General features: G+C 46.7%; 1 protein-coding gene across 4 annotated transcripts in view; it reads left to right on the forward strand.

The window, feature by feature from the left end:
* Positions 1-1,437: 1,437 nt before the first annotated feature.
* The window catches only part of NTM (neurotrimin), a 1,004,227-nt gene continuing 986,943 nt past the window's right edge, over positions 1,438-18,721 (forward strand). For 3 of the 4 annotated variants that reach the window (XM_023587303.3, XM_058289300.2, XM_058289301.2), the window contains exon 1: positions 1,438-1,745. In XM_023587303.3, the coding sequence (XP_023443071.2) occupies positions 1,664-1,745 (82 nt within the window). In that variant the 5' untranslated portion in view covers positions 1,438-1,663. The remainder of the gene's footprint in view (positions 1,746-18,721) is intronic. The other variant, XM_058289302.2, reaches the window with a different exon arrangement.

Below are 18,721 nucleotides of genomic sequence, written 5' to 3' on the forward strand. Positions count from 1 at the left end.
AGGTGGGAACCTGAGGGTCCGAGAGGTAAAAGGACCTGCACACTCCTTTGGTCCGTGTGGAGCCAAGATGAGGCCCTAGTGTTCAGACAACCACGTGTCTCCACCTTTCCGTCACTGCATGTCACCCCCACAAGGGCGCCATTGCAAAAGGGCACTGCCCTTTCCCTTCGCCCCTGCGCGCACAGGTATTAACAGGCAGTAAGCACTTCTGTTCTATCCACGTTGAGGACATATACATTAAAATCACAGTGGGGTTACAAGGAAGCATAATGACTACTGTGGAAATCTGGAGGAATATTACAAAAACGTGTGGAGGCAGAGCGGTGGTAAATTTTTTGTCACGATCAGCTAGGGGAGCTTCTGTGAAAGGCTAAGATTTCCAGAATTGTTGCTCACATCATGTAAATTGTTTCCCATTAGAGAATGCCAAACAATGCCGTCATCAACTCCCAGGGTCTTAGAGTTAGAAGATCTCTCAAGGAGACATTACATCCGTTCAATTATTCCTGATTTAGATTCTCACCCTCACCCAGGAGGTGCATGTTTACAACTCCTTGAGGACATTGTAGAACCATCCACAAAGGCTATACTCAGAAAGTTCTTCAGCATGTGTAACTTGAATCTGTCTTGCTGTAGTTCAAGCCCACAAGCACTTTTTATATTCTTATTCATGAATGAAGATTGATTGAGCAAGCATGTAGACTATAATCATTCCTTGTTCTCTTTTGGAGAAGGTCCTCCATTTCAAACTGCAGCCCTTCTCAAATATCAGATACATCATCACCTTTCATGATATTGTATACACATGGGTGACTTTGGGAAATAAATAAAGTGAATGAAAAATAGGAATAAGATGGGTTATGTCAGAAACAAGCGTGGTAGAGAAGAGGAAGCTACTTATTATTTTTCAAAGCAACTAAGTGCAAGGATTGATTGGGAAAAGGTGAAAGATGCAAAGAGCAAAAAAAATTCTGTCATTGAATGATATTTCCACTGGAGAGGAAAAGAGGTACCGACAAATAAAATTTGACTCATCTTTGCAAGTTTCACCAAGCATGAAAATGTCTCTTGAAAATTTCCTGTAAGCGGTTGCTGGCAATGGGGTTTTTCCAGTGCAAAAGGAATCTGAGTTCAGGAGGCCAGGGACTTCCAGGGAAAGGGGATTTTTTGATGCTTGGGGCTCTGAGACTGTCAGTTTAAAAAATGAAAGTAATATAGCTGGGGCAAAGTGGCATTTATCATTCTCTCTCTCCAGGCTCCTGTCTCTTTAATCAGCTAGCCTGATTTGCCCAGTAAATGATTCCTCTGTGTGTGTGCGCGCGCGCGAGAGCAGAGCGCGAACGCGCGCGCGCGCCCGCCTGCGTGTGGTGTAGCTGTCAATCCTGGGATTTGAACCAATGGCTGCAGCTCGTAGGAGGGCTGCCCAGGGCCAGCTTGTACGATGCGTTTCGGTGCCAGAGTATGAGTGGGGATAATTACTGAGAAGTCACACTCTCTCACAGCCTCAGCTTTCTCGTCGTGTCCTTCAGCAAAACACTGGATTTACATCTCCTTCCACGGGCTGGAGAGCAACGCAATCTGTCAGGGAAGAGAGAAAGAAAAAACCGAACCTGACAAAAAAGAAGAAGCAAAAGAAGAAGCAAAAGAAAGGGGGAAAAAAATCATGAAAACCATCCAGGCAAAAACGCACAATTCTATCTCTTGGGCAGTCTTCGCGGGGCTGGCTGCTCTGTGTCTCTTCCAAGGTAAGCACTTGCTGTGAACTGGCTGACGGTGGACCCAGGGAGTGTACGAGGTGCGTGGCACATCCGCAGACTCCCCAGGTCTGCCGTGCTGCGCGGTTCGCAGGTGAAGGAGCTGGGTCCGCGCAGCAGGGCTGGGGCTTCAGCCTCCCCGTCGGGCTGTGGGAATATTGATTTGCTTCTGGCTGCTCCCAGAATTGGAGATGGCATATGCCTAAGGAAAAGGCGCCTGGTCTTGTTAGGGACACGGGTATGTGCTGCCTTCCCTCGGTTTTAAGGTGCCTTCTTGGCGCACATCGACATGGGGCACGCGTGGAAACAGGAGAAATTTACCGAATCAAAGGGCAGCGGGGTTGCTCCTGTGTGTGGCTTATGTTCCTGGGAAGAAATTGCAAGAGGAAACTTTAGGTATCAGTCAGTAAACTTGCAAGGCTTCTGGCAGGAGCGGACAGGAAAACGCAGGCTGGAAATACTCAGGTAGCTGGTGGTTCTTGGAAGGTCGGCGCTTCAGCTTCAGGGGATGGATCGATCTGCAGCAGCGGTGGGCAGCTGTCTTAGTTTTGAATGTGTTTGGGGCGTGTGTTTCTGTAAGGGGGAGATCAAGCAGATAAAGGCCGCCGAGCCACGGGGCTCTGAAATTCCAGAAAGATATTCTAAGTTGAAGGGAGAGGGGCAGGAAGAGTCGCATGCTGATGTCCTGTTTATTTGTCATCGGGGGAAGGAAGCTGCGGCTGAGGTTGGAGCTGGCGCGCTCACCCCGAGGGTGGCTGTGCGGGGGGTGGCTTTGGGATCTGCTTCAACCTTGAATCCACCTGCTGTACTGCGTGGTCCCCCACCTGCTCAGCCCTCACGGTCCGGCAGCAGCATTATTCGCTCACCTGCTTGCTCCCCACCCACCTTTTTTGGGGGGTTCTGGCTTGCCTCGTTCTTATTGAATTTCTCTAAACTCATAGGGATTGAGATGGATGGAGAAACTTTCCCTGGGTGGTGCAGCGGGGCTCCCCACAAGGAGCAGTCGTCAGAGGAGGGCTCTGTGCGGTTGTATTCCCCGAGGAAAGTTCTGACAGTGTAAGATGGGCTGGGGGAGTCCCTCCCCTCGTCTCTTCTCCCCACTGCAGTAGGAAGTCTCTGGTCTCGATGAAGTTTGGAGCTACGATCCTGCCGGCCCTTCCCAGAGATTAGGCTTCGGGCACAGCCACTGTCCCCCTGAGTTAGACTGCAGTGGCTGCACGTGAACCCACCCAGGGACAGAGGGGCCCAAGCTGGAAAAAAAACAGCATGGTGCTGAGCTCCAAGGCTGGACTCAAGCAAGAGCGCGTGAGAGGTCTGAAGGGATCCGGGTTGGCTGATGAGATATTCTGTGGTGGTGGACTTTGCAGCAGTATCCTGGGCGCTGCCTCTGCTTCTACACCCCCCGCCCCAAAGGGGCCCAGGTCTCTGGGCCTCTCGCTTCCCCTGGGCTTCCGGGGCCAGGAGTGGGGGCAGCCAACTCGAAGCATCCTTGGTCGACTCTTCTTACATAACACGGAACCTAGCAGCGGCGTGCGTGTGCCTGCACGTGAGCATGTGTGGGCAGGTGGGTGTGAGCGGGTGCGTGTGTGCACACGTGTGTGCCCATGCCTGTCCTGGATGCAGAGGGGCGCACGCAGCGAGCAGTGGGGGAAACTGAGCTCAGGACCGGGCACCTTCCAGGAAGCAGCTTCTGTGACCCTGACAGCAAAATGAAAACCGGCCGGACTGCGGTGCACAGCGGGGTCAGCACGAGCGCGGGGAAGCGCCACGGCCCTCGCTGGTGTCCACCTGTCCTTGGGCTCTGTGCCACTTCCAAATAGTAACATCAAACTGGAGACAGTGTCTCAACTTCCACCGTCCTGGCGGCGGGCCAGGAGCCCCGGGGCCCTACTGAATTTACATATAGATTAGCATACAGGATTTTTTTCCCCCATTGGAAATAAACGCAGGGAAGCATAATATTTGCTCATACTTTGAATCTTTCCTGAATAGATGGGGAGAAAGTGGTGGTGCAGAATTCTCCAGGATGGAATCTGGGTTTGTGGTCCTGCTTGTATTTTGGGGTGAGGAGGGCGGCGGCTGGGACAGCTCAGGACTCATCTTCTCCTACCGAATCATGAATTTCCTAAGGAAAGCGATGGCCTTATGTGTGCCACACTCTCGAGTCAGCTCCCAACAGGCTTTGATATGTCCTAATGGAGCCAAAGGCTGTCCAATTCCGAGGCCGCCCGCCCCACCCCGCACACCTGTCGGAGGCCGCCCGGGTGATGTCTATTTTCTCTTTCGGGAGGAGGAAGCCAGGGCCTGCCAGCCGTCTCTTATCAAACTTGCAGGATTACCCAGGCAGCCGGGTCTTGCTTGCAATAATCCATCCCTATTGCCTGGACCCAGTGGGACTACTTAGAATGCAGGGCACATTCCGAGGCGATTTTTTTCTTCTCCGCTGGTTTTGTTTTAAGCTGCCTCTTTCTAGAGCTGCTACTTCCTGTGTTTTCTGCCTCTTGAAGAGGTGTCTGGGCTAGTGGCAGGTCACAGAGCCCACTGCGCCTTTTCCTGCCCTCGCCCCAACCAGCACCCATTATCCGGCTTAGCGACCAGGGCATTTCCCAGGCAATCCATGCTGATTAGGGACAGGCGGCGGGTGGAGGGGCTTAGCTCCCTTGGGACTCTGCCCCAAGAGGCCACCAGGGCTGACTGGCTGAAGCCCCCCTTTCCTCTGCAGGACCGAGCAGGGAAGCGGGATTAGGAGCTGTCTTTTCAGCACACCGTCTACCTCCTGGCAGGGAGCATCTGAGAAGAATGGGGGGTGATGCCCCAGCTCTTCTCTTTCTAGAAATATGGCCATGTCTCCTTCGAAGGAGAATCGTTCCTTTTGACACCTTCCATGGAGCTTGCTAGCTTCCTCTCTTCCCTTTCTCATTTTCTTGGATCTCTTCACGTTTCACATCGGCTCTCCTGCCCACTCGAGAGGCAGACCTGGGCAGAGCTGATAGGAAAGGAGACTCGGCTAAGTGCACGCTCCCCGGTGCCCAGTGCCGAGGGCACGGGCCGCATTCAGCTCGGGGGACGGGCCCCGTTTCTGCCATTTGGTTGCCAGCAGCAGCCCAAGCAGGGTCACGCTTCTGAGCTGCGCGAGAGGCGGGTGAGACCCTGCCAATGTTCGCTGGCCAGGTGGAAGATCAGTGCAAGGCCCCTGGGCCCGGCACGGGTGGGCATTATGAGCCCTTGGCATAAACAGAGGGGGCTTGACAACGTGAAGCCTGGATGTGAAGACCAGAGGGGCACCGCAGAACCCGTCCAGCTCACCTCCTCCTCCGTCCTCGGCGCTGACCCCCAGCGGCAATGGGCCTCTGCGCATTTGGTCACGGGTGGTGGAGATCCCACCAGGGATTGCTTCATCGCTGCAGGAAGGCCGTTCTTGGGTTTGCGGCTTTAGGTACCAGGTGCAAAGCCTGGTCCAGGCGGTGGCTCCTCCCTTTCGGGACTTTTAAAGCCACACACAGCCCAGGATCCTTCTTCTCAGCTGTGCTGCAGATCCCCTGACTTCTGGGGAGCGCCTCCCAGGGCTGGCGTGAAGGGGTGCTGGGCGCCTCCCCTGGTTGCTCACTGGGACGCCCTGCAGTTTTCTGGGGATCTGTTCTTGTGCAATCGGGCAGAACTGAGACTGGGGAATGGGTTTGCCCCCAGGGTTGGCTTTAGCCACCCCTTATCCCTGGGGCTGAAGCTGCTGCGCTCCCTTGATATTTTAAGGAATGTCAGAACTTCTGAATCCACATGGGACACGTGATTTTCATGTGGACAAGAAGCAGGCTGGCTAGGCTTGCAGCATTATTGCTGTCCCCTCCTGGTGGAAACAGGGTTTGGACTGGACTGTTAAGTCTGGGACGTGTCTTTCTTCCAAGTTTTTAAACCTGGCGCTCGTGGCCTGCTTCTGCTTACCGGCTAGGGCGCTCAAGGTGCTTGAAGCTCGCTCTCTGCCTGGCCTCGCGGAGGTCCTGCACACTCGTCACGCATGTGCCCTCGAGGTCTAAAGGCTGTCCTGGTGACGGAGCTCAGCTCGGTGGGGACCGTGTCCATCTGAGCTCAAATTTCCCTCTGTTTTCTGTAGGAAAAACCCCTTCCCTCTGTGCCGCACCCCACCTGCTGCTGGGGAGGGGCTCCCCTGGGTGTTGTAAGGACTCATTAACGCTGGTAACGCTGCAAACATGTGGTGCTAAGTGGAACTCCATGCTGAGACTGGTCGTATTCACGCAGTTTACTTCCTTTCTGCTCTACTGGCTTGTTACATTTTTACTTTATGTCTGTAGTCATTTGGAACTCAAAAAAACAAATTAAATTGAAAAAAAGGCAAAACTTCAAAAATATGGAGCTGGATGGCATGATGGTTGGAAAGGGTGATTGGTTGGAAATGATGCCATTTGCACCCGTCATCCCTCGTCCCCTCTGACCCGGGGGAGATGACCCTGCTCCAGGGACCTCAGTGCCCCCTCCTTTCTTGTTCCTACTTAGGGAATGCATGGGGAAAGGGCAGAGGGGCTTTAGGAGAAGACTTTTCATCCATTTGTAAAGGCTTCTGTCTGGAGGTGCAATGCAGGACAAAGTGAATGACAGAGAGGATGACCAGGCCTGGAGTGGGCAGTGGGACCCGGGGGGAGAGGTTTTGGGGGAAATTATCCCAGCTCTAATCTGGAATGGCCAAAGATGGGGATAAAGGTTGTGGGAAAAGAGAACTCTTTTCTCTGCTTTGACTGTGATTTGGGTCATATTTTATTTTATGGCTTCCTATTATATTTTATGCCTTTATTTATTTGTGCAACCTTCGGAATTATGCCTGCTCTTGCTATTTTGCGGCTTAACTTTAAAAGACCCATGTGCTCATCCATTCCCTCCCCTTCCATCTCTCTCCCCACCCATCCCTCCCTCCTTTCCTCTTTCCTTCCTGCTTTCTTGCTTTCTGCCCTCTCTCCCCCTTCAGTGTTCTCCCTTTTCTCTTTCCCTTTTTCTTGCTTCTTTTCATTTTTCCTTCTCCACTATGGGAAAAATAATTGATCCGTTGACAGATCTAGGGCAGGCTGGCAGGGGTTGTTTCATGAGGGCTTGCCTCGGAGTGGGAGGGGGAGCCGGTGTTCCCAGAGCACACGGAATCCAGAGGCACGGCAGACCGGAGGGGGCAACGGGCAGCTGGGATCCTGTTGATTATAGACTATTTGGTGCACCTGACTTTCTAATTTTCCATATCCAAAATATCTTTGAATGTTTTCCGGTTGTGTGTTTTTCTCAGCTTCTATACCCAGCTTGCTCTGATTTCTCCCATTCTTCTTTCTACTCACGCCTCCTTTTCTCGTCTCCTTTTTACCTCCTTCCAAAACCATGACAGGAGATTACAGAATTTCTCCCACTTAAGTCATATTAAGAGAAGTGGCCTTTTGTTTATTTGCAAGAAGAAAAACAGAAACCCTGCCAAGGATCTCTGTAAGTCATTTGCAAACTGCAAAACAACCCAACAAAGGTGCCCATTTTCATTGCTGAGAAGAGAGCATTTCAAGAGAGACTGTCAAGCTAAGAAATCAAATATTGGAAAACACATTCTTCAGCTCTGTTACTAAGGACATCTTAGGTTACTAAATTGGATTTTTTTAAGCTTCTGTGAGAGTATTGCCCTTTGCAATCATAAAAGGCTGATCGAAAGCCTGGTCAGTTTTGCCCTCATGAGTTCACTCAAATTCACTTTCTGGTTGTGTTTTCTTTACCTTCAGCATGACAGTGCCACCAAATTCTAACCACAGTACAAAGTCTGTCACATTGTTGATTTGTTCACAAGTTAGACCAAACAACAAATATTTATGGACTGTCTGCTGTGTCTAGTGTATTGTTTTACGTGCTGGGAATACTATGGTAAACAAAATCAACTAAAGGATGAGACCAAAGATGTAGTGCATTCTCCCCGGCTCTAGCTTAGTGTGCCATCACTTTTTAATGACTCTGGAAGTGCCACTGGGTGTGCCAAAGGAGCAAGGGGAGAGCTTTTGGTTCCTGTGAAAATGATGACGAGGTAGCAAGAAACAAACTAACCTACTACCCTCATTGTTAGAAAGCACACACTCTGGCTGGCATTAATAAGAAAGCAGAGGTGCTGCTTTTTCTAGTCTACATTCTCCTTTGCCACAAAGGAGCTCGTGGATGCTTGCTGTGCTTTTAGTCAGTGTCTGAGATGAGGGAAGCTGGCACAAGTTAAGTGGCACAAGTCTCTGTCGTCTCTTGTCCTTTGGGTTGTTGGTTGGTTCTCAGCACCACTGCCACTCTGTCCTGCCTGGCCACTCTGTAGCGCTCAGCCTTCTGCACAGCACTGCAGGGTCAGAGAAGCTAAAGGAGAACACTTTAGCTTAAGAGCAGGGAAGAATTTGCTTCAGGCAGCTCATCTGGATGAGGCAAATGCTGTTTCTTGGTCCTCTGTGTGGGATCAATATTTCAGAGAAGATCTGAGATGATCTCCCCTTTGAAGATACTCATCACCTCTAATTTAGGGTTCTTGGAATAATATAAATGACTTGTGAACCCAAGGAGTTTTATTTATTTTTTCTTTGGTATGATGTTGTGGTTGAAACATGAGCCTCCTGCCCATCCATCTACATGTTTTCCGCTGTATGTGCCCAGAGGAAACTCACTTTTTCTTGGGCTCACACTGTGCTCTAGAGCCACTGCTGTTCATAGTACCAAGGTTGCTTCAGGATAGCTACTGTCCTGTCCACTTCCCCTGTGTTTCCATACTGCTGGTAGTTATTATTCTTAGCTTTCCTCACTTCTAAGAATAAGTAATTGCCTTTCTCATGGATCTATCTTTCTTTCAAGTCAAGCAGCCTCGAGCAGTTCTACATCTCCTGACCCTTCTTCAGAAGTTGGGAAGGACTTCACGGCGAAGGTAGAATGTGCATTTATTCGCACTAATCTAATTCTCCAAGCAGTGGTTTTCAAGATTGCTATGCAATAGAATCACCTGAGGAACTTTACACAAATTCCAATGTCCGGACCCTACTCCAGAGCAATTAAATCAGAATCTCTTGGCAATGCAGCCACACATCAACATTTTTAAGAACTCTCAATGTAGTTCTACTCCGTAGCCAGGATTGAAAACTATACCTCTAAAGTCATCCCCAAAATGCTCTATGTCCTTGGGTGAGCAGCATCCCTTTTCTGAGCCTCAGTTTTGACATCTCTAAAATAAAGCAGTTGGATTAAAAGATTTTCAAATTTCATTCCATCTTCAACATTTTGTATTTCTGCAAATAGTGTTTTGGAGTATAACACTTAATAGGAACTGATGCTAAAAGAAAACTCACAGATGCAGTCTCTGACTTCAGGAAGCTAAGACTATAGACACAGGCATAAACGATGACCAGACTCAGAATATGTGAGTGGTGTGTATGTGTGTGCAAGTACTCCACACTGTATTATATTACTATACTGCATATCCATATATGCAGGTATCTACTAATCTAGAAGGCATCTTTAGGATAGAGGAAAAGGGTTCACTAGTTGCAGTGAGGAATTCAGGAGATGTTTGAATGAGTTTCAAGAATGAAGGTGCGGGAACTGAATTTAGAAAGTGCAAAAGGATGGTGAGGCTTAGAGCTCCATCCCTCAGTCCAAGTATTATGTATCATATTTCTGCCCTCCCTGGCCTCTGCTGCTCCTATCTGAAATGGGTCATTCAGCCCCAATACTTCCATTGCTCTCCTTCTCATGGTCAATAAAGGCTCAACACCCAGAATTTCAATGGCAATTTTGCAGCCTAATGTGTTAGGCTAACATGCTGCTGGCTCCACCACCCAAGCCCAATCAAAATGGGGAGTGGACTATCATTCCTAACACATTTTAGACCTTATAGTTATATAGGTCCAATCTATGATTGTTCTGGTTTCTTTTTATTTATTCAGACATCCCTTACTTTTGATTCCTATTGAGTCTATACTTATGCCTTTCATGAAACATGCTGCTAAGCAATACTGTTCCCATCTTTGCTTACAGTTGATTTTTTTTAAAAAAATTATTTTAAATGGTGGAAATTTCATGCAATTTGAGTTATTATTTAAACACACCAGGATTGTTTTTTGTCCTGTTGAACTATCACCATCAGTTTTGTGTGGTCTCCAAATAATATAGACATGTCACCTCCATATCATCCAAGTGAGTGATAAAAAAATGCAGCATAATGCCAAGTTCTTACTTACATTTTTATTTAACCCAATCCAGAATTATTTATTCAATTCCTAGGCATTGAGGATCTGCACATCAATAAGACAGTCAGTGGAGCTATTGTAGCTCAGTGGTTGAGCACCTGCTTTGCATATACAACATCTCAGGTTCAATCCCCGGTACCTTCTTAAAATAAAAAAGGTGAATTAAAAAAAAAGACAGTCATAGTTTTTACACTCAGTGGAATAGGCAATTCAATATAGTGTGATAACTATTGGGATAAATGCAACTCAGTTTTGCTAGGACAGCATCTAGGGGATTTTGGATGTTCAGTGAAGTCTTCAGGAAGGAATTGAAGTGAAAGCTGGGATGCAAAGGTAAGTAGATTTAGCCAGATGAGAAGAGAGAAGAGAATTACAAGGAAATCATATGGGCGAAAGCCTAGAGGCAAGAGAACATGGTAGAAATGCAGGAAATTGAAATCAAATCTGTCTAGACTGAGTGCATTCATGGTTAGGGAAGAAGGATATAGGTAGAAAGACAAGAAGTGTACGTTGAGAGGAAGGTGGACACTAGCCTTAAAGCCCTTTTAAGAAAGATTTTATACTGAAGGAAGAGGGTTATTGCCAGGCATGATCAGGTTTGCACTTTTAATTGTTAAATATCAATTTTTGGCTATTTGAAAATGTTAAAACACCACTGTAGTTGCAGTGTGGGGAATGAATTGAAAGGGGGGGAACCAGATGCCTGGAGACCTCTAAGGGTATGCTGCCATCAGGAAAGAGGCAACCAAGGAGAGCGTTGCAGAGACAGAGAGATGCAGGATTGTCAAGAGTTGTGGAGCTAGAATAGTTGAGGAAGAGAGAGGGATATGAAAAGGCATGAGAAGCGATAAACAGAAGTGAAGACAGACTTCTAGCTTCTGGGTGAAAGGAGCACAGGGGAAGAGTGGGATTTATGTAGGTGTGATGAATGCATTTTGGGTCACGATGGGTATGAAGGAGGAGGTCTTCTTTATGAAGGTAGTTAGGTGGATCTGGAACTTTGGAGAGATGTCTGAGCTTGAATGAAGATAGTCATCTAAACAGACACAGCTAATTACCCAAGGCATTTGTAGAGAGTGCACGAAGGAAGGCAGATCACTAGTATTTAAAGGTTGGGGAAGAAAATCCTCAAGATTGTGGAGTGAACAAACATTAGGGGGGAATGCAGCAATTAACTAAATTAGACTTATTATTATTCTAGGAATGGAAAAACTTGTAACATTGATATCAAGGCCGTGGTCACTAGAAGTTCTGAGGGAGAAGAGGGAAGAATAGGTATAACGTGGGGAATTTTTGGAACATTGGAATTGTTCTACATGACATTGCAATGACAGATACAGGCCGTTACACCTTTTGTCAGAACCTATAAAATTGTGAGGTGCAAAGTGTAAACCATAATGTAAACTATAGACCATGACAGCAGCAATGCTTCAATAAGTGTTCATCAATTGTAACAAATGTACCATACAATGGAAGATGTTGTTGATGACCAAAAGTGTGGAATGGGAAGTGGGTGAGGTAAATGGGAATATGATGTATTTTCCATGTAACATTTATGTAATCTAAAGGTTTTTTTGAAAAAAACACATGAAGGATTGGAGAAGGGAAGAGATCTGAGAAATCAGATTGAGGAGAAGAGGCAAAAATAGGAGAAAAGCCAGGAGAGTATGATGCCATAGAGGACAAAGAATGTGAGGTTTTGGAAGTTAGGGATATTAGTAGTGTCAAAAGTTGATAAAAAATCAAGTAGTTTATACTTAGTGAAAGAATATCTTCCATCCCCTTGGTGAGAACAGTTTTGTGGTGTGGAGCCATAGGGTAGATTGCAGAAGTGGAGGCAGCACATCTAATTATTTCCAAAGGTTTTCTGTAAAAAAGTGGGGGTAGGAAGATTGAGGGGCATTGCAATTTGAGAGGATTTTGTTGTTAATTTTTAAAAATAGTGTCTTAGTTCCAAGCTGCTAAAACAAATACCATAGGGTGGGTTGGCTTAAACAACAGGAATTTATTAGCTCATTGCTTGATGCTAGTATAAGTCCAAAATTGAGGCATCAGCAATGGGATTGTGGTGTTCTGGGGCTGGCAGCTGGTGGTCCTTGGTCCTTGGCTTTCCGTTACCTGGCAACGCACATGGTAGCATCCTTTCTTTACTCTCTGGGTTCTATTGCCTTCCAGTTTCTCCAAGTGGCTCTGTCTTCACAAAACCTCAAGTAACAACATTAAGGCACAACCTCATTCATTTGGGCCTCACATTAATTAAACATAAAATCTTTAAATGGTCCTTCTTGCAGTGGGTTCACATCCACAGGGATTAATTAAGATTAATGGCATGTTTTCTACTCCCTGGAGTACATAATTCAACCTATCACAAATGGGAAAGGCATGTTTAAATGCTGAATGTTAGGAGCTCATAAAGAACGAAAGGAACATATAGGTGATAACTGACCAAATGAATTCCCTGATGGAGCAATAGAGGATGAGTCAGCAGATGAATCTTGAGCATAGGTAGAGGAATTAGTTAAGAAGAGAAGGAGGGAGACCAATTCCATTTCTATTATAGGAAGGGAGGAGAAACATACTGGGATATGTCCATTAGGATTGTATTCAGCTGCAAATGACAAAAACTCCCCAATAAGAGTGACTTAAATAAGAGAATTTTATTCTCCATCAGAAAACAAAAACATAATAACAACAACAAAAACCCTCCACACTATTTCTCGATGGTTGATATAATGTTCCTTAAATTCTGGGACCCATGAGCTTCCAGCCATTTCGATCTACTATGAATGGCTTGGCCTTGTGTCTAAAATGGGATGAAGGAAGAAATGAAGAAGGGGCAGAATACACGTGTGCATTGTCTCCTTCAGAAGCTTTCTGAAGCCATGCCATGGTGTTTCTCACAATTGATTAGCCAGAATTAGTCTCATTGACATGTCTATCAGAAGGGCATTGGGAGTAGTCTTTTTCCTTTTTTACCATTTGTACATGCCCAGACAAATCCAGGGGCCTATCATCATGGAAGAAGGGGAATTTGGATATTCAGAGACCATTAGCTGTCCTTGGAATAGCATGGATGCAGGCAGGTCTCTTAAGTTTGGTGGTGGGAAGTTGACGGAGTTTGCGTTTGATGAGTTTTATTTCCTCTGAGCATGATGTGGGGAATATGATCTGTGTCTGCACATAAATGTACACAGGTCCACACATGTGTGTCCATATATGTACAGGACAGTTTTTGTTTTTTTGTGTTTTTTAAAATTTTTATTGAAGAATATCATTCATACATGAACACACATAAAGTGTATCGGAAAGATTGTGAATTTACAAAATAAACATACATAACATCACACAGGGGTCTCATACATCACCCCTCTACCAACTCTTTGCATTGGTGTGAAACATTTGTCACAAACTATGGTAGAGCATTGTCAAAATAATACTACCAACTATATTCCTTATCTTACATTTGGTGTATTTTCCCCCTAACCCATACTATGCTTTTTTAAACGTATTTTTGTTACAGATACTGTGAACTTGCAAAACAGTCATACAGATGTGTAGATTTACCATACAACTCCACACCCTAGTGGAACATTTGTTACAGATGAGATAATATCTTCAGACTATTACCACCAATCATGGTCCATAGCATACATTTGGCACACTTTTTCCACACACCTCCATTATCAACACAGTATAGCTTGGCATTGATGCAAGAATATTATAGTATTGCTGTTAACCACAGTGTATAGGTCACACCAATTGTAGTTTTCCCATCTTTCTCCATATTCCCATCACCCTGCAGTAGTGATGTACATCTGCTCTAGCTCACAGAAGGACTCTCTTGCATTTGAGCCCTTAACCACAATTCTCAACTGCCTCTGGGCTCACTGTAAAAGTGTGGGGATGAGTAGAGTTGATAGTAACACATTATAGTGAGTAGCAACTGGTTTATAAATGGGATTGTGAGTGAAAAAGGTAGTCTTGGGAAATAGAAAGAAAGCCAAAGAATAATCTAGGGACTGAATAACACAGTGAACCCAGAGGCATTATAGGCCAGATTTTAAAGAAAGCAGAAAAGGACTAAAGTAGCTGATGGTATAATGGGAGAAAGAGCTCACTGGAGAATAAGAGATTCCACACAATATCAAACATTTCTTTTCTTATGACAGTCTCTTTTTTTCTGGTATTTTAATAGATAATTTGACCTACCACTGACTTTTTTTATACTTCTTCATCACTTTATCTGGTACTAAAAATTCAGGAGATGGTGGCAGACCATCTCTTCAACATATTCAGAATTCAGCTTCTATTCCTTTCTTGCACTAACTCTCTAAGGAATTACTAACTGCACATTACATCTACAGTTTAATGAGCACATCCAGAAAGAATCTATTTCTTGATGTCCTGATCAATCAGAATATCCTGTGTTCATCGCAATTCTATCATTAACTCTAACTTTAGTTGAGTTTTTCCCCCAAGCCTTTATTGTCCTCATCTGCAAAATATGGGCATTTATGCTTCCTTGGAAGACAGTTTTCATTTAATTACATTGTATATGTGGAAGCTTCCCTCACTTAAAACATACAGGAAAAGTAAAAGCCAACCCCTTTCTGGGGTTTGATGAACAGGGCAGATATTGGGGGTGGTACTTTTCCTTGGAGGAACATTAGCCTTCTCTCCTCCCCATTTCAATCACTCCTACCCCTTCCTTCTGAATGATGTCCCACCTCTCCGTCTTCTCTGCCACTGTCTCAGTTCGGGCTTAAATCATTGCCTGCTGGGTTAAGGCATCTCCTCGATCAACCTCCCTCTTACCAGCTCATACCCAGCTCATCCACCCTCCATCTCATGCATCATTATCTTGTTACAAACAAATCTGGTCGCCTCGTGGCTTTCAAGGTACAGCCTGAGTTCCTTCTCCAGTTTGGCAGGTCCTTCAGTCTCTGCCACAGTCTCTCTGCCCCCAGCACCCTCTAGCACTTTCTGCCCCTGGGCGCCATGTGCCCACTCATGGTGTGGAGACTTTGCACAGTCTGCTCTTCTACCAGGAACGTCCTTCCTCAAGTATGGACCATGGACTACTACACATACTTGCTTTGCTTTGATGTAGAGGATCATGGGAAGAATAGGGGCAGGACAATAATTTTAAAAGGCTGAAAACAAAGAACAAGAATGTTTTGAGACCTATTCACACCCTACCATTTCCGTACTTGGCTTTCGGAGGTCTTCCTCCCAGAAAGCTCCTCGTTTCCTGTGCCCTGGGAAACGAGGAAGGTGTCCGTGCTGTGTGACCTGGTGAGAGGGGTGGCCTCAAAGCATGGTCCTGGGCCAGCAGCACTGGCATCAACTGGGAACTTTTTGGAGCCGTAAATTCCAGCTTCATGAGCAAAACCCACTGAATCAGGAAGACTGAGCTGGGGCCCCAGTCAGCCCTTTACCCGGTTCATGCTTAACTTAGAGGGCCACTGAAGTAGAGGAGTTGCGAAGCACAGATTGGAGGAAACTGTTATTAGAACAGACCCCTCGTAGATCCTGGGTTAAGAGGACGTAGGAGTTCTGGGCCCTGCCCCCATGCAAGGGGTCTCAGTTTCTCCCCCAGGCACCCACCTTAGGGAATAAACACATAAACACACACACATACACCCAAAACACCACAGCAGGACAGAGGAAGCTTGCCTGAATGTGTGCTAAGTAACTATTTAAGCTATACATGTCTCTGCGTTTTTCCTTTTACTAGGGTTGCCAGATTTAACAAATAAAAATGCAAGACAGTCAAATTTGAATTCCAAATAAAAAGTAAATATTTTATTATGCATGGCACATACTTACACTAAAAAGTTACTCATTATTTATCTGAAATTCAAATTGAACTGGACATCCTGTTTTGTTTTTTTTTTTTAGTCTGCTCACCCTACCTTTTGCCTGTAAATGTTAGGCACATAAGGAAAATATCCTGAGCAGAATCACTTGTCTAAAAGGTAGAAGCAAGTTTTAATAGGTTGTTTATGTTTTAATGAAGAAGTATATGATTTGGCAGGGAAAAAATAGAAAGAATCGCTGCTCATTTTGGCTCATTGGGTCAGTTGTAAAACTCTACATTAAAAACAACAACAACTGAATATAGCGAGAAAGAAATAAGGCGGTGGTTGAAAGTGGCCCAGGTCCAGAAAGTTCCTCTGTTCAAGGAACACCAGGTTATCACAGACCAGGCCTGGACCCACACATCCCCCAGTGGAAATACGCAGCAAGCTCCAGGGAGACTGAGCCACCTCCGCCCCTCCCGCAAAACCTCCACGGGGCCCTGGTGGCCCGGCAGGCTCCTTGCAGCACCCCCTTACCTGTCCCAGGTGACAGGGTGCTACCTCCTAGGGTGGGACTTTGGTGCAGAGCCGGGGCCTGAATGACAAGCTTCCCAACAAGATGCGGCTGAGGGAGCAGCTTTGTGACCGAGCAATTTGCTGGTACCCGGCTCCCCGCCCAGCCTCGCCCAGCGCCAGGCCAGACATCAGGCGCGATCTCAGGGTTTATCATCCGCCCAGGTGCAGGGTCCGAGCCAGCCAGCTTCCCGCTGCACTCTTCCCAACCTGAAACCTGCTGTGCTCCCACTGAGACTCCGGGAGCCCGTGCAATCACATGCAAAACTATGTTTATCCGCGCCCCCCCCGCCCCATCCTCTGTGTTTATGTAAATGACTGGAAAAGCAGTTTTCAGCTTATTTTCTGAAGCTTAAGGGCTTCGTGAGAAGCCTATTATGGAGAAAGCAGAAACTGAATGGCAACGTCTTAGACAATGAATTAGCAGCTCCGTGGCGGCGTGTGCAATGCTGAGTGCGCTGTAACTGGCTGCATTACAAATAGGAACTCCCCTGGGATTCAGTAATCAAACACGTGGCAACAGGTTGTCTGTTTCAACAGAGTAAGTAATCAAAGGAGATTTGCAGATAATCCAAATATAACAGAGAGATATCCAAGAGAAGCTCAGAGAAGGAGAAGCTAGAGGGAGGGTAAGGCGTAGAGCAGAGCTGTCGGTCGGAGGCGTTCTGGAACACGGGAGTTCTGTGCGTAATTGAGCAAATTTTGGGTGGGGGGGGTGAAGTTAATCTGGCTGAGGATTTGAGGCACTGGCCACAGAGAAGGGAACCTGAGGCTGAGCTACACCTTGTAGCAAACCAGAAAATTAACCTCATCACTTGCCTCTTGCGTTTGACCAAGGTTGTGAAATCTGGCAAGGAATTAACCATCATTTGTTTGCTTCCAAGTTCTGAGTCCTCTGCTGGGTTGGAGATGAGGAGTGAGGTAAGGATTGGGGTAGGACTTGCACCATCTAGGTGGTGCAACCTAGAAAAGAGCAGCTCTGGCCTGGGAAGAAGCAGCACTCAATGAGCTCTTCAGGGAGAGGTTCAGTTGGTATATCCAGTGATGCGCGAAGCACGCTCCCTGGACCACCGGCACCCTGTTAGAAGGGCCAGCCCTCAGGCCCCTCCACCCACTGTATCAGAAACAGGGGGGTGCACTCAGGAACCTGTGCGCCAAGAAGCCTGCTCAGGCGCGAGGCTCACGGTCTAGCTCAGTATTGGATGCTGCCGGGACAGGTAGCATGCGGGGCTCTTACTCAGACCTGTGCGTGAGTGACACAGCCAGTTCCAGAGGACATCCTGGGACAGGATTCCACGTAGACTTTAAAAACAGAGCTGTTCAGTCCCGACCCACCCAAAACTCAAGGAGGAATTGAACATTTATTCCACACGTACCGGTCCTACGTCCCAGGCACCGGGGAATGTTTCACACGTGTAATTCTGCTAGGTTCTTGCTGCACCCTTGTGATATCCCTTAGAACTGCCAAGGTCTGCTGCACTGCTACGGACTTCCTAAGCTCGCGTTCTCTTCCACGCCCGGCACAGCCTCCCCGCCCCTGGGGCTCTGTCCCCAGCCTGCCTCGGGTGCTGCCTCGCCAAAGCCACCGCCTGCTCGCAGGCCGGGTTCTGTGCTCCCAGCCCTCCCCCACCCCACCCGATTCTTTGCCTCATGTTAATTTCCCACCTGAGTACTGAGTACTTTATAAATAGCAAATCTAAAATGAATTTTCTACCAGCGATCATTAGCTCCCTTGACAGCCATTAAACATTCTCGCAAGCAGAGCGAAGTGACAAAAGGGATTGATTTTTACAGTATGCTTAATAGGGGAAAAGAAAGAAAGGTGTTGACAAGCCTTTTTTTTTCCTTTTCTTTTTCTTTTTCTTTTCTTCCCGATCCTGATATCATGAGGAATTTGAAATCAGTCAAATGACTTTTATCTCGGGGTGGGGGGGGCAGTGTGTGTGTGGAAAGTCCAGGGTTGGGGGCAGGAGGAAAGGAGGTGGGGAGAAAGAAGCCACTTTCCCAGCACCCAGCACCTCCTTAGCTCATTTTTACATCCCTGACAGGTAAACATAAAGTTAGTTACCTGCTGCCAGCCTCCAAGATGAATATGTCAGATTTAATGCTTCAAAATATATAGGGTCCAAGCCGCGGAGGGAGTGGGAGTTTGGGGGAGGAAAAAGGGGGGTGGTAGAGGAGAGGAAAAGTAACCTACCTTCTGCTGGAACGATTGGAAGGATAAGTGTGTTGATGCAATAGTTGGAAGGCACCGAAGGCTGGCATAGGAGGCACTGTAGCTGAAAATTTAACTTTGATTTCAATTTTCATATTTGTCAGCAATAATTAGAGTCAAGAAATGTTTTGCCACTGTTCT

This window comes from Dasypus novemcinctus, chromosome 27 (assembly GCF_030445035.2).
Source record: "Dasypus novemcinctus isolate mDasNov1 chromosome 27, mDasNov1.1.hap2, whole genome shotgun sequence".
In the NCBI taxonomy this organism is placed as follows: Eukaryota; Metazoa; Chordata; class Mammalia; order Cingulata; family Dasypodidae; genus Dasypus; species Dasypus novemcinctus.